This window comes from Galeopterus variegatus, unplaced genomic scaffold (genome assembly GCF_000696425.1).
Source record: "Galeopterus variegatus unplaced genomic scaffold, G_variegatus-3.0.2 Scaffold2956, whole genome shotgun sequence".
NCBI classification, from domain to species: Eukaryota; Metazoa; Chordata; class Mammalia; order Dermoptera; family Cynocephalidae; genus Galeopterus; species Galeopterus variegatus.
In genome coordinates this window covers 129,124-148,586 of record NW_007729067.1, presented here as the reverse complement: position 1 = coordinate 148,586, position 19,463 = coordinate 129,124, and the positions used below count along the sequence as shown (strand labels likewise).

Sequence of the window (19,463 nt, the reverse complement as noted above, 5' to 3'; positions counted from 1 at the left end):
GTGGGCACTGGCTCTGGGGGGACCTCCCTCCTCCCTGCACATATACTCTCTCCCCCCACTCCCCCCACCCCCAGGCCCCTGCTCAGGATGGGGGGAAGGTGCCCCAACCTCCCTGGTCCCTCTAGGTCCCTCCCGAGGGCCCTAGGGTGCAGTGAGCAAGAAGCTGCGGGATTTGGGGTGGAAGAGGGGGACAGGCTGGCCCTGGCTCAGTCTGCAGCAGAGCATCCGGGGCCGCTGATTTCCAGGAATGGTTCGGCCAGGGTCCAGTCGAATGGAATATTTTCCATTCATTCCTGCTGCAACTTGAGCCCCCACCCCTGAAGGCAGGCTCAGCCCTGCTTCTGTTTGGGTTGGAAGGAAGGGCCATGCCTCCTCCTGAGAGAGCACATCCTGGCACGCCAGGGGAGGGTCTTCCGGGGACAGAAGTAAGGCTGTGGGGAAGGGCCACGGCCACGTGGTGGCTGGGGCATGTCTATCTCCTCCCTGCCCCACCCCAGCTCCCTGTAGGCTGGGGACAGTGAGGGCCTTGGATGGCAAGAGGGGGGTAGCCAGGGACGGTGCAAAAGCCAGCAATGGCACCTGCACTTCTTGTCCCCCTCCCTGCCCTGAGGTCCAACCTGCAGGACAAGCGGCAGGATCAGGGTGGGGTGTGACTTCAGGATAGAACTCCCAGGAGGAGAAAAGAAAATTGGGTCGTTAGCCCACTTCTCTCCTGGCCTCTCTCTGTCTCTCTCTTGCACACGCGTGCACGTACATACACGCGTGCACACACGCGCACACACGCACGCACGCGCACGCGTGCACACACACACAGACACATGCACACACACACATGCACACACATGCACGTGTACACGCACATGCACACGCACACACGCACATGCACAGATACATGCACACACACGCACACACACGTGCACACACACACGCACACACGCACGCACACACACACGCACACATGCACACACACACATGCACACACACACGCACACATGCACACACACACATGCACACACACACATGCACATGCACACACACATGCACACCCCTCTTTCTCAATCTCCTCTTCTAAGAAGTAAACCAGCTAAACCATTCCAAGCAGACCCAGCGTCCACTCTGAGCACCGGCAGCCCGAGCTCTGGCCTCTGGCCTGCGCATCTGCAGCCAAGCCAGGCTCCCAGGGTGGGCATCGCTGGACCCGCGTGGGCGACAGCCTCAGCCAGGTCTCGCCAGCCCTCCTCCTCCACGAGACAGGGAGCCATGTGGGCAACTCTTGGGATGGAAGGACCGAAGTTCAAGAGGGGATGAGAAAACCCCGCAGCCAACACAGGGGCCCGTGCTCCGGGCGGCCGGGTCTCAGGCCCTCCGTCCCTGTCCTGTCTCCTCCTGCCCACCCTTCCATTTCCCACATCCCTCCAGGTCCTCCCCAGGCTCACTTCTCTGGGCGGACGTCAGGGTGAGCCTGTGCCTTGAGCCAGGAACGTGGGCTGGGGGCCGATTCTGCACCCTGGGGCCCCTGGAGCACCCATCGGGCCTCTGGAGCTCCTGGGCTTGCTCCTCATGACTCTTACGACAGGCACAGTCTTTTCTTTGCAAACCAGCATGTTCTGCCAGCCAGCCCTCTTCCCACTCACTGGCACTGGGGTAGTAAGTCCCCTACTCCCGTGACCCTCTTGCAGCTCGCGTGTCGCAAGTCACCGCCATGCTTTCTCACTCCCTGCCACTCCCCTGCGATCCCACCTGACCCTGATGGCAGCTCTCTCTGCCCTCTTTCTGGGCAGGCTGGGGACCCAACCAGGGTTCCCTTTTCTGGCTCCACCAGCTATTGGCACCTGCCTCCCCCAGCTCACCAGAGAAGGGAAGGGGCAAAGCCAGGGTCCCTGTGCACATAGCAGGAGGTGGCCAGGGGCGGGGTGGGCTCTGGCTGGGAAGTCCTGAGTGTCCTCTGGGTGTCTGGTCTGGGCTCCGAGGGGCCCGGCTCACCTGATGCCCATCTTGCAGTCCATCACGCAGGGCGAGTCGAAGTCGGCCAGCAGGTCGTCCATCTGGTTGTAACGCTCCCCGTCCTTCACCACGTCCCCGTGGTAGGCGGGCACGAAGGGCCTCAGCACGTCGGCCATCAGCCGGTCCAGGCAGCGCTGCTCCGACTCACAGTGCTTCTTCAGGATCCTGCCGTTGGCGGCCGCCTTGAAACTCCCTGCGGAGACAGTGGGAGGAGGCCCTTGGTCCCAGCCGTGGTGGGTCCGCAGAGGCACCCTCCCCCTCTGACACCCCTGACAGCCCCCTCCAGCACAGTGCCTGGGCCTCCCTGGGGATGCTGCAGCGCTGGCTAAGCCTGGGCTGAAGGTGTCCCCAAGTCCCCCCAGCGGTGGGGTGAGCATTTCAAGAGGACTAGGTTCAAGCCCCAGTCCCCCACTCACTGACTGTAACTCTGGGTTAGTCCCCCACCTTTCTTGGCCCCCGGCCCCTCATCTGAAGGTGCGGACACAGCAGCGCTCACCACCGATGGGGTAGCAGGGCTGTGTGCGGGATCTAAGCACCAAGACCTGGTCACTTCTTAGCTCCAACCATCATCCCACCCCCGCCACCAAGCCTGCTTCTCAGGCAATGAAGGTGTCTCCTGGTCTCAGTAGAGAAGCCCTGACAGGGGAGACAGAGTGGGCTAGAACTAGGGGCCCAAGGCCCGGCCCACCTGGGTGGCACTCCATCTGAGCCACACCATCAAGTAATATTAACAAAGAGTGTCCATCCACGTGCCTCAGGCTGGGCCACTGTGCTCAGGGATATAAAAGAAATGTGGCATTCTGTGCTCGCCTGAAAAGAACCCACACGCCAGTGAAGTCATGAAAGCCAAGTCCACGGTCTATCCCTGAAATGTCTCAGGAGAACAATATGTGCCAAAGGGTCCCCACATGTGGACTGGATGAAGCTGGGGCTTTGGCTCCAAGATGTCCCTCCTCCCCTGTCACTGATGGGGTGAACTGGAGACCACGCCCTAACCCAGCTCCCTAGCCACTGCCACCCAGCACTGGCACACGGTCTTGCAGTTGTGGGTGACCTGCCTGCATCTTCCACCAGCTACAAGCTCCTTCAGGGAAGAGCTTAACCTTTAAAGTTGTCACTCCTAGGACGGTGGCAATGCAGGCATACAGTGGGCACTCAATGATGCGGTTAGCTTTGCCTCTCTGTCCAGAGTGACAAATGGCAGACAAGCTAAAAGACTGATGACTTCATCTGTTTTGCTAAATAAAATTGGAAGAGAAATTGGGAAAAGAGACAGAGACGTGGGTGTTGAGGGGAGGGGACGGCACAGACCCTAGAGAGGACAGTTCTCCGTGGTGCTGACGAGGCAGTGTCAAGGCCACATCTTACAACTGTGGCTACAACTTCAGACTAGAAAGTCTTTCAGAGCGAACCTATTCTGGATGCTTCCGTCCCCGGCAGCACCCAGGGCCAGGCCTCCCCTCCACATTTTCTGGGCACCTCCCCAGAGAGCCGATCACCCCGCCGGAGAGTCCAGGACAGCCGCGTCTACCTGCGTGTCCCGCCAGCTGGATCCAGGGGTACTTCTTCTTGAAGGACATGACGAAGGGAGACCAGTGCACCATGTTTTTTATTTTCCTCCATGATTTGCTCTAGAAACAAGCAAACAGAAAGTTCTGCATTAGAAAGACAACCGTGACTTTCTGGTGAGGACAAATTCAAAGCAAGGAGCTCACTGCCTGTGGCTGCAAGATGACAGGAGCCACGCCCACAGCACGGCGCCCAGGTGGACTCCCAGGACCACGTGGCCATCATCCAGGCGGTGCAGTCGGAGGTGGCTTTGCCCCATTTTACAGAAACGCTCAAGGGACCTTTGGGCAAGGGTCTGAAGGTCAGGGGTGAGAGGAGGGGAGGTCAGAGTACCCTCAATCCAGTGCCCAGGCCACTTCCCCATCAGAGAACCACTACACCCACGCTGCCCTTTTTCATGCCCCTTCTTGGGGCCTCAGTTTCCCCTGTCTAGTGAGGAACAGACAGCTGGTCCACCAGGCCCCTTGGACTGATGGACACTCTGGAAAATGACTTCCCTCATCCCAAGAGCAATGTCCTCCTCTCCGTGGAAAGCTGAGGGCCACCATCACCCAGCTGCCACGTGTCATCTCACATGGTACTTGCAGATGCGGTGGCAACAGAGGCCGCTTTTGCCAGCAAGTGGTTTGGGGACAGATTTTCAAGGGAGTCCCCAGGACAGCATCTCCCCACACAGCATCCATGCACACAGCGGGAGCAGTCCCCTCTTCACGTACGGCTCCTTCCTGGGACATTTCTTAAGGACAAACAGCCAGGTCCACCAGTGCATGTGCGCACACGTGCGTGCGTGTGTATCTGGGGAGGAAGGGCCCTCTGGGCAGAAAGGAGAGCTAAGATTGATCGAGCATCTTATTTTATTTCCACAACAAGCATTCAAGGCAGTTATTACTATTTCTGTTGGTAGAGCCTGAGCCTCAGAGAATTCAGTGATAAAGCTGGGATTTAAACCCTCATCTATACAACTACTTAAAAAAAAAATGTTTTTTTTCCCCCCAGCAAGAAACATTTCTCTAGTTAACTTTAATAAGAATGGGCTGTACAGAGGACAGCAAAGGCCACAAGCTCTGAGCTGCAGGGGGTAGAAGCAGCCAGGAGTCCTGCAGACAAGGGAGCTGGGGGTGGGCCCTGAAGATTCGGGTCCCCGCTCCCTGCCCCGAAGTGCCCCGTGAGACAGAGGGGACTGTCGATCCCAAGGTGAAATCAAGGTCAAATCAGCCTCCTTTGCTTTTTTTCTCTCTTTGCTGAGACTCAGCTGCTTCTATCATCAAGTTACAAGTTAAAATCTGTTTAAGGAGAGAAATTTTTCTCTACTGAACCTGGCCATTTTTATCCCATCCAGAAACCCAAACGCCGAAAAGAATTCTATCCTTAAGCTGGGGGTCAGCGCTGCGAGGCCATGTGACCCAGGGGCAGGGCTTTTACTGACAAGGGTGTTTTTCCTAGATCCTTCTGATGGAGACCGCCCAAGAAGCCTGAGGACGGAGAGCAGTTCTTATCTAAGCACGCAGAAGGCCGCATAAACAATCAGGTAGACAATGCACTGGGGCACCAGTGGAAAACCTGACCCATGAGATGCACCAGCAGGGGCTTGTCGGCTCCTGGGGAAGCCATGAAGGTAGGTCCAGAGGAAAAGTGCAAGGCCGGTCTCCACCTGCTGGTCCCACGCCAGCAAGGGCTCGAGGGGCAGGAGGCTCTGACAGGTCAGGGGTGGGAGGAAGGGGAGGTGAGAGTGCCCTCAATCCAGTGCCCAGGCCACTTTCCCATCAGAGAACAACTACACCCACGGTGCCCTTCTTCACGCCCCCTCTCGGGGCCTCAGTTTCCCCTGTCTAGTGAGAGACAGACATCTGGTCCACCAGGCCCCTTGGACTGAAGGACACTGTAGGACTCTGGAAAACGACCTCCCTAATCCCAAAAGCAATCCCTCTTCCCTCTGAGGAAGGCTGGCAAAAGGGCCACCATCACCCAGCTGCCATGTGTCATTTCACATTGTACTTACAGACTCGGTGACAAATGAGCACTCATGGAGGAATGGTCCCCCAACTCTGGAGAGGCCATGCAAAGACGGATGATGGCTGGGAAGGAAGGAGCTTCTGGGGCTGCACCTACCAGAGGCAGTTTGGGGACAGACTCGAGGGAGAGAAAGAGAAGACTACAGCAGGCAGGGGGCTGTGGGAACAAAGACCCAGGGACGGGGACCCAGATCTGCGAGGCCGAGGGTGAGTGGGCGAGGCCAGCAGCGGACAGAGGCCCAGCAGCCTGGACTTGGACTGTGTGGTGCAGGAGGCAGGACAACCGGCCCCTCCTGGCTCACTGGCTTTGAACGAGTTCCTGACCCACTCTGGGACCCCATTTTCTGATCTGTAAAATGGGAATAACACATCGATTCCCCTTCTCCCAGGAGATGAAGCTATTAGACCACGGGCAGAGTTTGTGGAAGAGTCCTGAGCTTTCCGTGCTCAAGAAGGGGACGCAAGTGTGTCTGGAGTTGCCCTGGAATGGCCAGTCAGTGGTGCGCAATGAAGACCATGGCCCCGTGGGCTGGGTCAGCTCTCCAGGGGCCCACAAAGACACAAGGGGCAGGGGGCTGTGACACTGGGGTGGCAGAGAACAGATGCTGGGCGAGGCAGCATGGCACGGGCCCAGCAGGGGCATTCCTGGACTGCTCTTCAGAGGTGAAAGACCAGGTATCCAGACAGGACGGGTGCTCCAGGGTGGGGGTCCGCTGTCAGTTCAAGGGATCCCAGAGCCTCTGCACATCTCTGAGCTCTGACGAAATGGGACACTTTTCGGTTTGTTTTCCCTTTTCCAGCACCTCCTCCATTAAAAAGCATTTCTCTACCATAAAAATGGGCCCCCTTGTGGCCAAGACCACAGAGTCCTCCCACCCCAAGGCTGCCCTGCCTGCACGAGGGCTGTGGAATATTCCACTTGCAAGGAATATTCTGCTGGCAGAGGCAGGCAGGGGTTTTCCCTGTGGTTTTAAATAGCAGCACCCAGACAGTGCCAAGCGTCACTGCCAAAAATTACACAGAAAAGGCACTTTGCAGGTCCAGGCTGGGAAGAGGGGGCTGCAGGTTGACCCCCATCCTCCTCCCCAGCCCACAGAGCAGACAATAAAAGGGCAGGAGGGGATCACAGAGACTCAATTCCCTTATGATGGTCCGGGAGACCGCAGCATCCACCTCAGGAACCGAACCTACTCCAGGCAGAAGCTGCTTTCCAGGAGTGTCGAGGGCAGGGTCAGCTATGGGTCTTCCCTGCAAGCACTTCCAGGCCTCTTCCCCCACCTAGGACAGGTAGCCCGATACCCCGACAACCTGGAGAATCCCAGCCAGAGGAATATATCACTCTCAGCTCTGGCCCTGTCCCAGGGGGATTCTCCAGGCGGAATTCTCAATGGCAGCCTGTCCCTTCTCTGTCGAAATCAGGCCACGGCCCCAGGTCTCCAACATCTCAAGCTGAGCTTTGGGAAGTACAAAAGCAGCCTTCAAATGCCTTGAACCTGGTGTGGCAGGGGGCGCCTGGTCCCCTCCTCCCCAGGGGGCAGAGCTGGCTGCCTCCTGATTTCACCGGCCCTGCAAATCTACCGCCTCCTGATCATCAGGGACATCATCTACGGACCCTTCCTGGAGTGTCCCCAAAGTTCCACATGCTTGACGGTCCTCGCTGGCCTTTCGGCTGGAAGTCCACCTGTGGGAAGCTGAGGTGGTCACTAGTAGCGCTGTGACACTTGGCTTGCCTATGTGCAGACCTGGGGCCCAGCCTCGCTGGTGAATAAGCTCAGTATTACAGCGCAGGGGGACTTGCTGATGGCTGACATAGCTGTTGTCACCTCACTGGAGGGCTAATTTCCATAGATGTGCAAACACACATGCCAGCCCTGCTGCCAGCTCCGGGCCTGGTGTATGCATTCCTGGTGCATGCATTTCATGCACAGAGCTCTTGCCGTGGGACGTGCATGGTGCCAGGCATTTTACAGCCTTGCTCTGTCTAATCTTCATCACAACCCAGTGACGGACAGGAGTATTTTCTCCACTTTACAGATGGAGACTCCGAGGCTCAACAAGCTACTTCCCCAAAGCCATTCTGTGCCCCTGCCAGTAGGTACCGGCTCACACCAGGAACCTCAAAACCAATTCACTAGCTTCTGTGCCTACCAGCCAGCGAGGACCCCCTCCATGAGGGCTCTTTCCAGCCTTGAGACGGCAGATGAGGGGACGGGAGACAGAGATCGTGCAGGGGACAAGAGGCGTTTTCTCTGAGACGGTTCCCCCAGGCAGCCAGGGTGCTGGCTCAGGAGTAACTTTCTGGCTGCTCCTTTAGTCAGATCAGAGCAGCTAAATGTTCCTAGACTCTGGGGATGGAATGCTGCACTTGTGATGTCCTTGGGAACGCTTCAACAAAAAGGAAAGCTCCCGAAGCTGGGGAAGCCGCCTAGCAGGGAATGGGCTGCGGTGTGGGCTGCGGGCACGTGGCACGGACTTGGATTCTGCACCAGGTGGTTAAACCGACTGCAGACCAGGCATATGGTCTTTCAGGTACCCCCTTGGATTTGGGGGCTTGGATGAGAACCAGCTAGACAGATCCCTAGGCTACTGCACTCCTGGGTCAAATCAGCACTGGTCTGTGGCAGGCGGTGACCTTTTCTGACATCTGCTCCACCTCCCCCGCCACCCCCCATCGCAGCCCTGACCTCGCTCTGTAAGAGCCAGGGGCTCACGCTCAACTCCAGCTGCACGGGGAAAAGAGGGCCCCAGTTCACTCAGACACATTAGGAAGGAAAGGACCACAAAACAGCCCGATGAGGGGTGTGGTCCTTAAAAACTCAGAGAGACCTGGAGATCTCTAGGGTTGCTGAGGCTGCTCTGGGTAGTTTCATCCCCTTGGCCCTGAGCTGAAGGAGCTCAAGTATTCAGAGAATGTGAAGAGAGATTTGTAGTGGGAGAAAAAACCTGACAACAACCAAAACCCAACTCTCTTCACACTTGAGGTGGCAGGAAGTCAGAGGGAAGGGAGTCTGAGAACCAGCAAACTCCAGCCCAGCCGCCCCAGCCTGCGCTGCAGAGACCTTTGTGGGTCAGGAAGGCCTCACCTTTGGAAAGCCCAGGGCATGACACGTCTGTCTCACCATTTCCTCTTTCCCTTTCCCCAAAATTTACAGTCTCAAGAGCAGATGTGAACCCACTCCCTAGGGGCTGGTGCCTATCTGGGGCAAACTTCTCAACACAGGGAGCCTCGGAGCAGACCCAGGTTTCCACGACAGGGGAAGCTCTCATGAGGAATGCAGAAGTCAGAGCCCTCCCAGGCCTGGGGTGCATCACCCCCACTTCTGGCCTGAACTTGGAGTTGCCCGGAGCCCTTGAGAGCCCAGGGCAGGAACGAGCCCCTGGCCTATGGGGCAGCCAGAGTCCAGGCTGGGCCCAAGGTCAGAAGCCTGGGCAGGGTCTCTGATTCTGTGTGTTTAAATCAAATCCCAAGCCTCCCGATGACGCTAATGGTTCCCCGGTAAATGCCATTCTCTGGCTGGTGGTCCCAGTTAGGGGTCTTCAGTCACGCTGCAGGGAAACACCGCCTTGAGCAAACACAAGGGCTGACTGGCATGACCTCAAAGTCTGGCCTTTGTCTGCCATAAAGGGGCAAAAAGACGGTGGGGATGGAGCAGAGATGGGAGCAGGGGCCCAGAGTCTACCCCAGCACAGGCTGTGGGGATGAGGGGCCCACGGCCACCCCACTTACAAAATGCTTTAGCTGCCATCAGGATGGGCTACATGATATGTGGGGCCCAGTGCACACTGGAAATAAGGGGCCCTTGTCCAAAACTTAGTAAGAGCTTCAGGATGGGGAGGGTAGATCATTCGCCAAGTGAGGACCCTTCTCGGGGCCTCCCTGTGACTGCACAGCTCTCAGGCACACCCAGGAAGCCAGCTCTGCCTTTTAGGGAGAAAAACAGCCCTGCTATTTGGGGATGGCAGGTGACCCTGGGTCTGCTGTCCCCTGTGTCCTGACCGGTGCACTCTGCCAATAACCAGCGGCTCCTCAGTGCTAGGGGGTGGCAGGGCTGGAAGCTGCAGGCACCTGCGGCTCTCCTTGGGGAGCTCAGAGCAGCCCCCCCCAAAGGCCTGGCAGGAGGGATAAGGATGGTGGCGAGTCCCCAGGCCTGGCCTTGCAGTGCTGTTCCAGCTGGTCAGCGCACCCTGCCCAGCCCAGCCTCCCTGATAGGAGGATGGATGAGCCACCAGGACTAGCACCGTCTGCTCCCCATCTCAGCCACGTGCCCTTGGGGGCCTGCATCTTGTCTTCTTTCCAGCCACCTCCTGCCCCTCAATTTGGGGTGACTGGGAGAAGAAAGGGCAGTAATGTTGGGGGGGCAGGTGCTTTGTTGTGAGGGCTGCGGGATGTTTAGCAGCCCTGGGGACCTCCACCCCCGTCCACACACGGAACTCTCTGCAGTTCACCAATCTCGCTTTCTTTCAGGCCTGTGAGGTTTCGCAGGCGACATCTGGCTCCATACTCCTCTCCACACCGCACCCTCAGACCCACAAGTGTGTCCGTTTCTGCTATTAGGGACTTTTCAGATGAATGGCCGCACTGCACTTAAAACGCAGCTCACCCAGCCCTTCCCGGGAAGCCTGCCCTGTCACCTAGCTGCTCCTCCTGGGGGCCTCCAAAGCGCCCTGGGCACACCACCGTCCCCGCTCTTACCTGTGTTTACTGGTTTCAGAGTGAGTGGAAGCTCCTGCCCACCCAGGCAAACCCACTGGGGTCCCCAAGAGTCCACCAAGGTCAGGCAGGCCCACAGGCTGAGCCTCTCACCATCCTGAAGGAGGGAGACCAAATCCAGCGGGTGTGGGAGGAGGGGCCACACCAGCCCCTCGGGAATCTGGTTGGAGGCTCCCAAAAAAGTCAGGTTTCCAGGTAGGTGTAGGCTCCGCTCCATGTCCTTCCAGGGGCCCTAACCTTCCTCTGCCATCAGCCACAGCAGTGCCTGGCCTGTGTCACCAAAGCAGGCCTCCTGCAGATGGCTGCTTACAGTCCCACGCTCTGACTCCACCAGGACCTTGCCATCCTGCAAACTAAGGGCCGAAGCAATATACTCGTCTCTCCTGACCTCACGATTTTGTTTCAAATCCTCTGCCTGAGCTGGAAAGGGAGGCCATAGCGTTGGATTTGGTTTCTAGAAGCAAGCACGGAGAAGCAGAGCACGATTCAGGTTCTGGAGTTAGAATGAACCCTTGCCCTGCCCCCTCCCAGCTGCAGCCAGGGCAAACCTCAGTGTCCTCATCTGTAAAGTGGGCATGATGCGGTTACCATGGGAACCCGAGGAGGGGATAAACACAAACAGGGGCTCTGTATACGGTCCCAAACGGGCAAACCTTAGATGCTCACTTCATTTTTTCCTAATGTGTCTGGTTGTTTTAAATTGAAATAATTTTTTCCTCCAAGGCACAGTAGACTGGCAAGACTCCAACTGGGCACTTCCAGAGGGCGAGATCGTTGCTGGGTGGCAAATGAGCTCACTGTGTGATTAACTGTGTGCGAAGCTTCACCTCTGATGCTCAGGCAGCTCCAGGCGCTTGCGGGGTGGTTCTTAAACCTTCACCCCCAGTCTGCTCCCCAGGATCTGTAACTCGGGGAGAGTCAGAACCGGCCAGAGCCCAGGTGTCTCAACATGTTTCTGGTTCAAAAGGCCGATAAAGTTGCAAAAAGGAGAAAGATTGGCTTCCCAAATAACCCCATTTCGTGTATGTGAAACTCTACTAGGCACCAGCAAAAATCGATATTTTTGGGGAGAATAGTGAGATTGCTCAACAAATTTCATTTTACAAAGGGGGTTTACATACTCTTCTTAACTCCTTCCCATCTGACTTGTTCCCCCAATGTGCTACTTTTTCCTCCTAGCATTTCCCTTTTTATTTAAATAGTTTGATCACTTGGACAACTTTCATTTTTAGGTCATTATAAAGAAAGAGTCTCCTATTTTTTAGAGTAAAAGAGATGAGGGGAAATCTCTAAAATATTAGAAAAGGGAAATGATCTCTGGACCCTGTGACTCTCCAGAAACAGTATTAGCAGACTCTTTGCTGTGCAAGTGTGCATGGGTGTATGTGTGTGCACATGTAGAGAAATCATGTGTTAAATGCTCAACATATCACCAGGCACTATGCTAATGTAATCCTCACAATACTGGTAAGATGATCTCCATTTTGCAAATGATGAAACATGTTCAGAGAGGTTAAGTAACTTGCCCAAGGTCACACAGCTTCCAGGTTTGTGCTATTTAATTCTGAGGCTTTTGTTTCAGCCAACAGGATTACTGGTCCCACATCATCTCTCCCTGTCCTGGGGTTATCTGCTTCCCTCCCCCTGGTTACAAAATCGCCTCACACAAACAGCAGGTGCTTTGTCCGAAGAGTGACCTTGCAGATGGGGGAGACCTGAATAAAGACCTGCCCTACCCTCCCTCAAGTCTGTTCCCAGAATGTCCTCATTGACACGCACTTAGGGAAGGCACATTTAACAAAACGCTACAAGTGGATGAAGGACACCCCTGCCTGGGGAGGGTTCATTCTGTGTCAAAGCCTTTGTTCTGCTCTTGCAAAAGTCTGAGCGAAAGTCATTCAGTTTTCCATGTTTGGAAAAAATGCTTTTTTCTTCTCTTCTGCTGCTTCTTTTGGTCTTTCTCAAAAAGCAGTTAGGGTTTCCCTAGTGATCATTATTTTCCTTGCTGGGGAAAAGCCTGGTGCTTCTCCCAGGCTGCAGAGTGGAGGCTGCGGCCAACTTTGTTCATTGTATCCCGCCTGGCACAACCCCGCCGTGACGGCAGCTGGGTGCGAGCCCAGGCAGGTAGGGGCCCTGGCTCAATAGCTCCATCCTGGAGCCCTGGTTAGAAACCTGGCTGGGGCCAAAAGCGAAACCCACCCCTGCCAAAAAGGAGCCGTGAATATGGAGGGGAGGAGGAGAAGGCCTTTCAAAACCAAGACACCGAGAATTGGAAAAATTAAGCCCAAGCACTTGGCAGGGCAGGTAGCTCTGGCTAAAAATAAAAGTTTGGATTTATGACGAACTGCCTTCCCTCTTCAACAAACAAGGACATCCCCCTAAAAACCAAGTGCAAAAACACTTTTTGAAAAAGACCCAAGGAGAACAGAGATGGTCGGCTCTCCCCAGCCGCTCCGGGCCAGGACCTCCTGGTTGCTGCAGGCATGACAGGCAAGAAGGGGCTCTATGTGATCTCCTGGGGGGACAGCGGGTGGATCTGTCCTCTCCACGCCTAGACAGGCCTCAAGGGCTGCTGAGCTCAGGCTGGAGGCTGGGACTGCAAGCCCTGGCCAGTTCCTTCTGAGGGATGCCCCCTTGGTCAATCGACTCCTAGCAGCACATTCTGGGTGAAGCCAGGAAACCCTGAATGGCTGTCCAGCTGTCCCCTCCTGATTAGCTGCGTTCCTCCTCTTGCAACTAAAGGCCCAGGCTCCAGGCTAAGGGCAGCACCCAGACTGGCAGCAGGGGTCCTCCCATCGCAGCCACTCCCCATCTCCCACCAGAGGCTGCCCAAAGCCCAGCTGCAGGGGCAGCCCAGGGCCCCACCAATGCTCCCTGAGCCCCCAAAGGAGGAGCAGCTAGGCATGCCATCTTCTGGTCCCATGCCTGCCCCTCCTCCACCTTTCTGCACTGCAGGTGTCTGCCTGGAATGTTCCCCCGCCTCCCCGTGACTCCACATCCTACCTCTCCCCTCCAGCAGCTCCCTCTGGAATTTGCAAGCTGGCCCTACCTTCCCATGCAGCCTCTCGGGCCACCCCAGCCCTATGCCATCTCCCCGTGGCAGGAAGGCTCCTGGAGAACTGGGAATGTGTCCTAACCCTTCTGCAGGCCCCCCAGGCTGGATGCCCAGTGTGAGCCCAGTACTCCCTGCATCTGCTAAGAAAACCCTACGGGCCCAGCACGCAGTAATGGGTCTGACCTGGAAGGTGAAACACACCTAAACCAAGGCTCATGCAGCTTCACGCTCACCTGCTCAAGCCTGGACTTTTCCAGATCCGTCTCCAGGCAGCAGGAGGACCACACGTATGGGAACTTCCTACTTGCTCCGCCTGGGGTCTCTCCACACCCCTGCTGCTCCAGGACACCTGGAGACCCCAGAGGTCTTCTCATGTGACACATGAGCGTTTGGAGGCCTTTGCACCAGCTTGCTCAGCCCTGTTTGCTCATGTCCCTTCCCTCACTCTGGCTGTCCTGGCCGGCAGGTAACTGTGTGTAGCCAGGACGCTTGGGACACCAGCAGAGAATGCTCTCCTACCAGTGACTCTGCTTCAGGGCCACCTTCCCTCCCTCCTCCTAACTTCATAGGACCTGGCATCAAAGGGGCCCACAATCATGCCAAACCAGTCTTTTTTTGGTTACCCAAGAATGGAGGTGTCCTTCACCCAAAATGGAAATGTTGCTAACTCTCCCTACCAGGCCGGGCCCAGCAAATGCTCCATCTCTGGCTAGAAGGTCACTAACTTGGCTCTCCCCTCCTCCTCTCTTCTGTATTCCATCCTCTTAAGAACTAAAAATAATGGAGGGCTGGAGGAAAGGAGAGAGAGGCAAAGCCACAGAAAGCGGAGGAGACGGGAGGAGACGCTCTGGTGAGCCTGTCCTGCCTCGAAGGCTGCTGGTGCAGAGGCTGGAGCGAGCCAACAATAGGAGGAAACGGGGGGTGGCCCTGGGCCGGGAAGGGCCCGAGGGGTGGGCAGCCTCTCCAGGCGGACTTCCTAAAGGATAAAGCTCAGAGCACAGAAAGGCTCGGCCTTTCCTCTGGGAAAGGGCTCCCGGGCTCTGCCCTGCGGTTAGGGCCACCTCTGCAATGCACACTAGGCCCATCCTCCCTTCCCCCCATCCGATTCCACTCCCCCCACAGAGATTTTATTTTTACTTTGGTAAATGCAAAAAAAAAAAAAACAAGGCCGGGTTACAGAAGGTGGAAATTTACTGCAGGCCGTCAGTGGTCAGCAGACAGTAAGCACGGATGTTCTGGGACCCTGAGCACTCCCACTGTCCTTACTGGGCCAACCTCTCAGAGGGGCCAGCCAGGGTACCTGGCCCCACCTACACCCCAACCCACTTCCACAGGGTCAGCTTCCCTGGCTTGGGGGGCTAGAGGTGCTTAGTACTTACTTCTCAGCCTCTGATAGCACATAGAATGTTCTAGTAACTGTAATAGATAGCTAATACGTATTAAGTGCTTACTACGGCCAGCTGGGGTGCTAAGTGTGTGATAAATATTATGCATGTATGATAAGAGTATCTCAATCTATCACAGAGGTGCTCTTGTTATCCCATTTTCCAGATGGGAACACTGAGGCACAGAGATGTTAGACGACTTGCCCAGGGTTCCATAGATGGTAAGTGGCAAAGCCGGGATTTGAACCCAGGCTGGCTGACTCCAGGATCCGAGCTCTTCACAGCTCTGCTAGCCTGCCTCATTTCTTGTCATTTTTAACATGTAACTTATAGCCAGATAAACTCTGGTTTAGATCCTGTTGTTCCTTGCTGGTGGTATTAGGCAAGTTACCAAACCTCTCTGAGCTTCAGTTTCCCCCTTATCTGGAAAATGGGAATATCACCTATCCTGCAGGGTCGTTGGCAGGATTGAATTAAATTCTCCATGTGCGGTACATGCTACACAAACATCAGCACTCAGTAAAGGTAGACAAGCATTTCATACCGTCATGCGAACTGCATGTCTGATCTCAGGCCCCCCAAGGGCAAGAGTCTGACATGTGGGACACAGCTCTCTCCTGACTCAGCAGATGGTAGCAGCAGGGTCTGCCCACCTCCTCTTCCAGCCCCAATCCCAGACTTTGAATCCCACCTTTCCACGAGGCCAGTGCAGAGGGTAAAGGCCACAGCTGGCAGGAAGCAGTCCCCAACTAACAGTCCCATTCCCTGCTAGAAAGAGTCTTTCAGGAGCCACTTTTAAGCCAGGTGTGGCAGGGGTACACAGATGCTAGGCAGCCTGCCACAGAAGCCACCAGCGGGCTCTTCTGTTCCTACAGACGCCCCTCCCCACCCCGATCTCCCCCAGGGACCTGTGGTCTGAAATAAGTCACTCTGCTGGTTCCCTGGGCAGGACACCGGCAGCTCAGCTCGGTGGCCACATGTGGAAACAGCCATCTTTATCCCATGCAAGAAGATGACATTTAAAGAGCCAGGAATCTGAATCTGAAAGGAACTTTTCTGCCGAATGTTGAGGAATCTAAAATGTCACCTGCTCTCCCTCAACTCTCACAAGCACAGTCCTGCTGAAGGAAACAAACTTCTGTGTTAGCTCTGTATTTAAAACTCCCTTGACCTTTCTAAGAGATTCCCCGAGATGAAAACATCCTCAGGTTATAAATTTTAAAACCTAAGAACACAGTAGAAGGGACAGGGTTTCCTCAACCTCTGGCTTGCTAAAAGTTGACCTCTCTAAGCCAAAAGCATTAATGGACAAAACACTGCCTTTTAAGTAGCTTTTGGGAAGGCAGAAAGTGCTTGTGAGAGATTTGGTAAAGGGGGTTAACCTGGACTAACTCCAAAGCCAGATTTTTGGGAACTCCCACTTAAGGAATTTCCAACAAGGAAACTTTTCAGGAAGGACTTGAATACCACATGAAAACTTACAAGCAGTATCAAATATTTAGCTATATTTAGAAAATATTTCCAAGCAAGATACATCAGTGCAATTCATATTTCTGGCCAATTACACTGATTTGCCTATGTCTTCATAGCGCTCGGCAAGTGGGACCTGGAGAGAGAACCAGAAACCCCGAGCTGCTTTCCAAAGAAGCTTCTGCACCCTGACCCAGCCATGGGTGACACACAGCTCTGCACTCTGCTCTGAGTCACCCCGCTTCTCTGTCCCAACCAGAGCTGTGCAGGCAGAGGCCCTGTTTCGGTTCAGCAGTCGTGCACCTGTTCACGTGTAGACTGCTGGAGGCACAGGAAACGGGTTGCTAAAAAGGCACACCAGAGAACCCCCAAGGATGGGCAAGACTCATTAGCTCTCAGAAGCAGCTGTCCCCCTGGGCCATCGTGATGGTATGTGTGACAGTCAGGACATGTGATTTTCATAAACCGATCAACTCATCACCGTCCTGTGCGTCTCTGTCCACTGGGGCCCTGCCAGCAGCGGTGGGTACTTACTTAGCACTTTCCTGTGCAGCCTGAGCCTCCCGGCGCCCCTAAGAGGCACACCGCATGCAGACTGGCTCCCAATTCTCCCAGAAGCAAAGGGGTGAGCCTGGGGGACCTGCTGGATCTGCTACCCTGGCAGCCTGCCATGCCCAACTGCAGCCGGGTTCCCCCACCCGGTGGGGGCAGGGACCCTTCATGACTACTTCCTCCACTTTTTGCTTTAGGCTACAACAATTTCCCTTTTTTTTTTTTTGTCTTTTTTTGTGTCCGGCAACGGATCGCAACCCTCAGTGTCGCGCCCGTACCGGACCGGGACCGGCAACGGGATCGCAACCCTCGGTGTCGCGCCTGCACCTCGCTCAGCCAGTGAGCGGGAACCGGTCTGTATGTGGGATCCGAACCCTCGGTGGGAGCACCGCCGCGCTCTCAAGCGGCGCACTGTAGCAGTGGGCCACCGGGCCGGCCCCTAGGCTACAACAATTTAACATGCATTTTATACTGAGATATTTTGCTGCAGCTCTTGGGATGCGTTTTTGTAGAACTGAGCTGGAGATCTCTTGTGTCAGAGATTGGGGCAAAGAAAAGCTGCACCCAGGCCCTCTCTATCTTTTCCCTCAGATTTACAGAGAGACAAAACTAACAAACAGCCTTGGCATCTATACACGTGGCCCGGTTTTCTATCTAAAGGATCACAGAGCTCCTGGTTCTCTAAGATGCATTTCATCCCCTTCCTACTGAGTTAGGGGAAATGGAACATTACTGAGGGATGTGAGCATGTTATTTGCAAAATGTATTCTGGGATGGTAGAGGCTGGGAAATGGGCTTAATGACACCCGAGGTCCTTCCAGCCAGGGATCCTGAACTAAAGGAACTAGAGAGACACATGGAGGAAGGGCCTGCTCTCTGCAGAGTATAGGTGTCATCAAACTCAGGGCCACCAGGCTCAGGAGGCAGGAACTGAGTGCATGCCTTTGACAATCTTTGAAGGGAGCAAACCGACTGCAGGGTGCTGGGCCGTATGCGTGTCCTGGTGGGGGTCAGAGAGTGGCTTTTGAGCTTAGAGCCTGGATGAGGCTTGAGAGCTGTCCTGGGTGAACAGAGAGCTGAACATCATGACCACAGCTCTCTCACAGGCTCGGCCCCTCTCAGGTCTCTGGGGACAGCCCACATTTAGGAACTATAGCATCCCTTCCAGAGAACAGAACCACCTGGCTGATTTATTCCCCTTAACTTTCAATGCTATTAGGGTACCTCTGTCTGTCAGTGAAGTCACCAAGGAAAAACCCAACTGAAGACAAATATTTTCAAGCAGTTGTCATTTCAATCTTCGGAAAAGGAAGCAAGTCGATACACTGCCAACGAACCCCAGGATTCAGGGTGACCGAAGAGGCCAGTGGAGAGTATTTGCCCTGGGAATGCAGGCAGCTGAGCTATTTACAGTACCTAGTGCTCCGCAAGCAGGACGCAAGTGGAACAGAAGCTCCTGGAACAGCTTCCTTTTCCCTCTCCCCAAATTTTGTTAAGCCCATCAAGGAAGTTCCCCCCAAGTCTGAATCTGGAGGAAGACCTGTAAGTGACAAGCGACCACATGATGCAGAGGTTTGAGTCGGCGGCCACAGACTTATTTTGTTCAGCGACGATTTTTTTCTTTTTTATAAATTAGTTGCCAACATTTAAAAAAACAATCAGTCTTCTGGGCTGGACAGTGAGCTCAGTTGGGCACAGCGCAGCGTTGTAACACTGAGGTCAAGGGTTCGGATCCCCAGCCACACCCCCCCCAAAATAATAAATAAATAAAAATCAGACCTCACACAAAAATCCAGATTTCTAACTTCTCTTTGAAATAGTGGGCCTGCCATCTCAGATAGTGTCATGAGCAAAAGCACCTTGAGATGGGCCCACTCTTCCCCTGTCACCAGGCCCTGCTTATACTTGTCAACTACTCAACCCCCGACAGCATTCAAGTTTGGGCTGTTGGATTTAGAGAAAAAGAGGAAAGGGCCAAGGAAAACCAAAGGTCCTCGACTACAGCCTACTCACTGGCCATGTCAAGGTGGGCAAGTCACCTGCTTTGCTGAGCTGCTGTTTTTCTATCTGCAGATAGAGATGAACATACACAGCCAAGTCGCCTCTCTAAAACCTCAGGGATGATCAGGCAGGAAAACAAGGCAGGGGCTTGAAAACCTGAATGCATCCCATGCAAGGTCAGATGTGGCCCTTTAGGTTTAAAGGATAAAATAAAACACCCAAAGTCAGCCTCTCTGATGAGATTTGCTGCAGGGGACGGACGCACAAGAGGTGCTTCAGTGGTCACCTGTGAGAGCTGGAACAGAAGCCGGGATTTCTGAGCCACCCAGACATGCCAGCCTGGCCCTGCTCATGCGGAGAAGTGGGACAGCACTTTGGTCACGGCTGAATGGTGCCTGGCTCTGACTGATGTCTGCCTCTAATGAGCTAGAACAGAATTTCGAACAAGGGGCACCTGGCATTTGGGACTGCCAGCTGTGGCTCAGCCCAGGTAAGCGGACATTCACGGGAGCATCTGAGGAAGGCACAGGAGGAAGCCTACCATCTTGCAATGAGACTCAACACTTGCATGCTCAGGGGAACTCCCAGGGCATGGTGGCCTCTGAGGATATCACAGCTCAGTGGCCAACTGCACTTTGAGTGTTGTCCCAAAGGCCCCTGGCTGTCCTCTCTTGTCCCCATCAGCCTGCCTAAAAGGAAAAGAA

The 19,463-nt window shown here is 55.0% G+C and overlaps 1 protein-coding gene across 1 annotated transcript in view; it reads right to left on the bottom strand.

The window, feature by feature from the left end:
- Positions 1 to 19,463, bottom strand: part of ITPKB (inositol-trisphosphate 3-kinase B) — a 99,362-nt gene that overhangs the window by 11,813 nt on the left and 68,086 nt on the right. Inside the window, exons 2-3 of the mRNA XM_008583527.1 lie at positions 3,536 to 3,635; positions 1,984 to 2,197 (exon numbers count right to left, since the gene is read on the bottom strand). Coding sequence (XP_008581749.1) covers positions 1,984 to 2,197; positions 3,536 to 3,635 — 314 coding nt within the window. The remainder of the gene's footprint in view (positions 1 to 1,983; positions 2,198 to 3,535; positions 3,636 to 19,463) is intronic.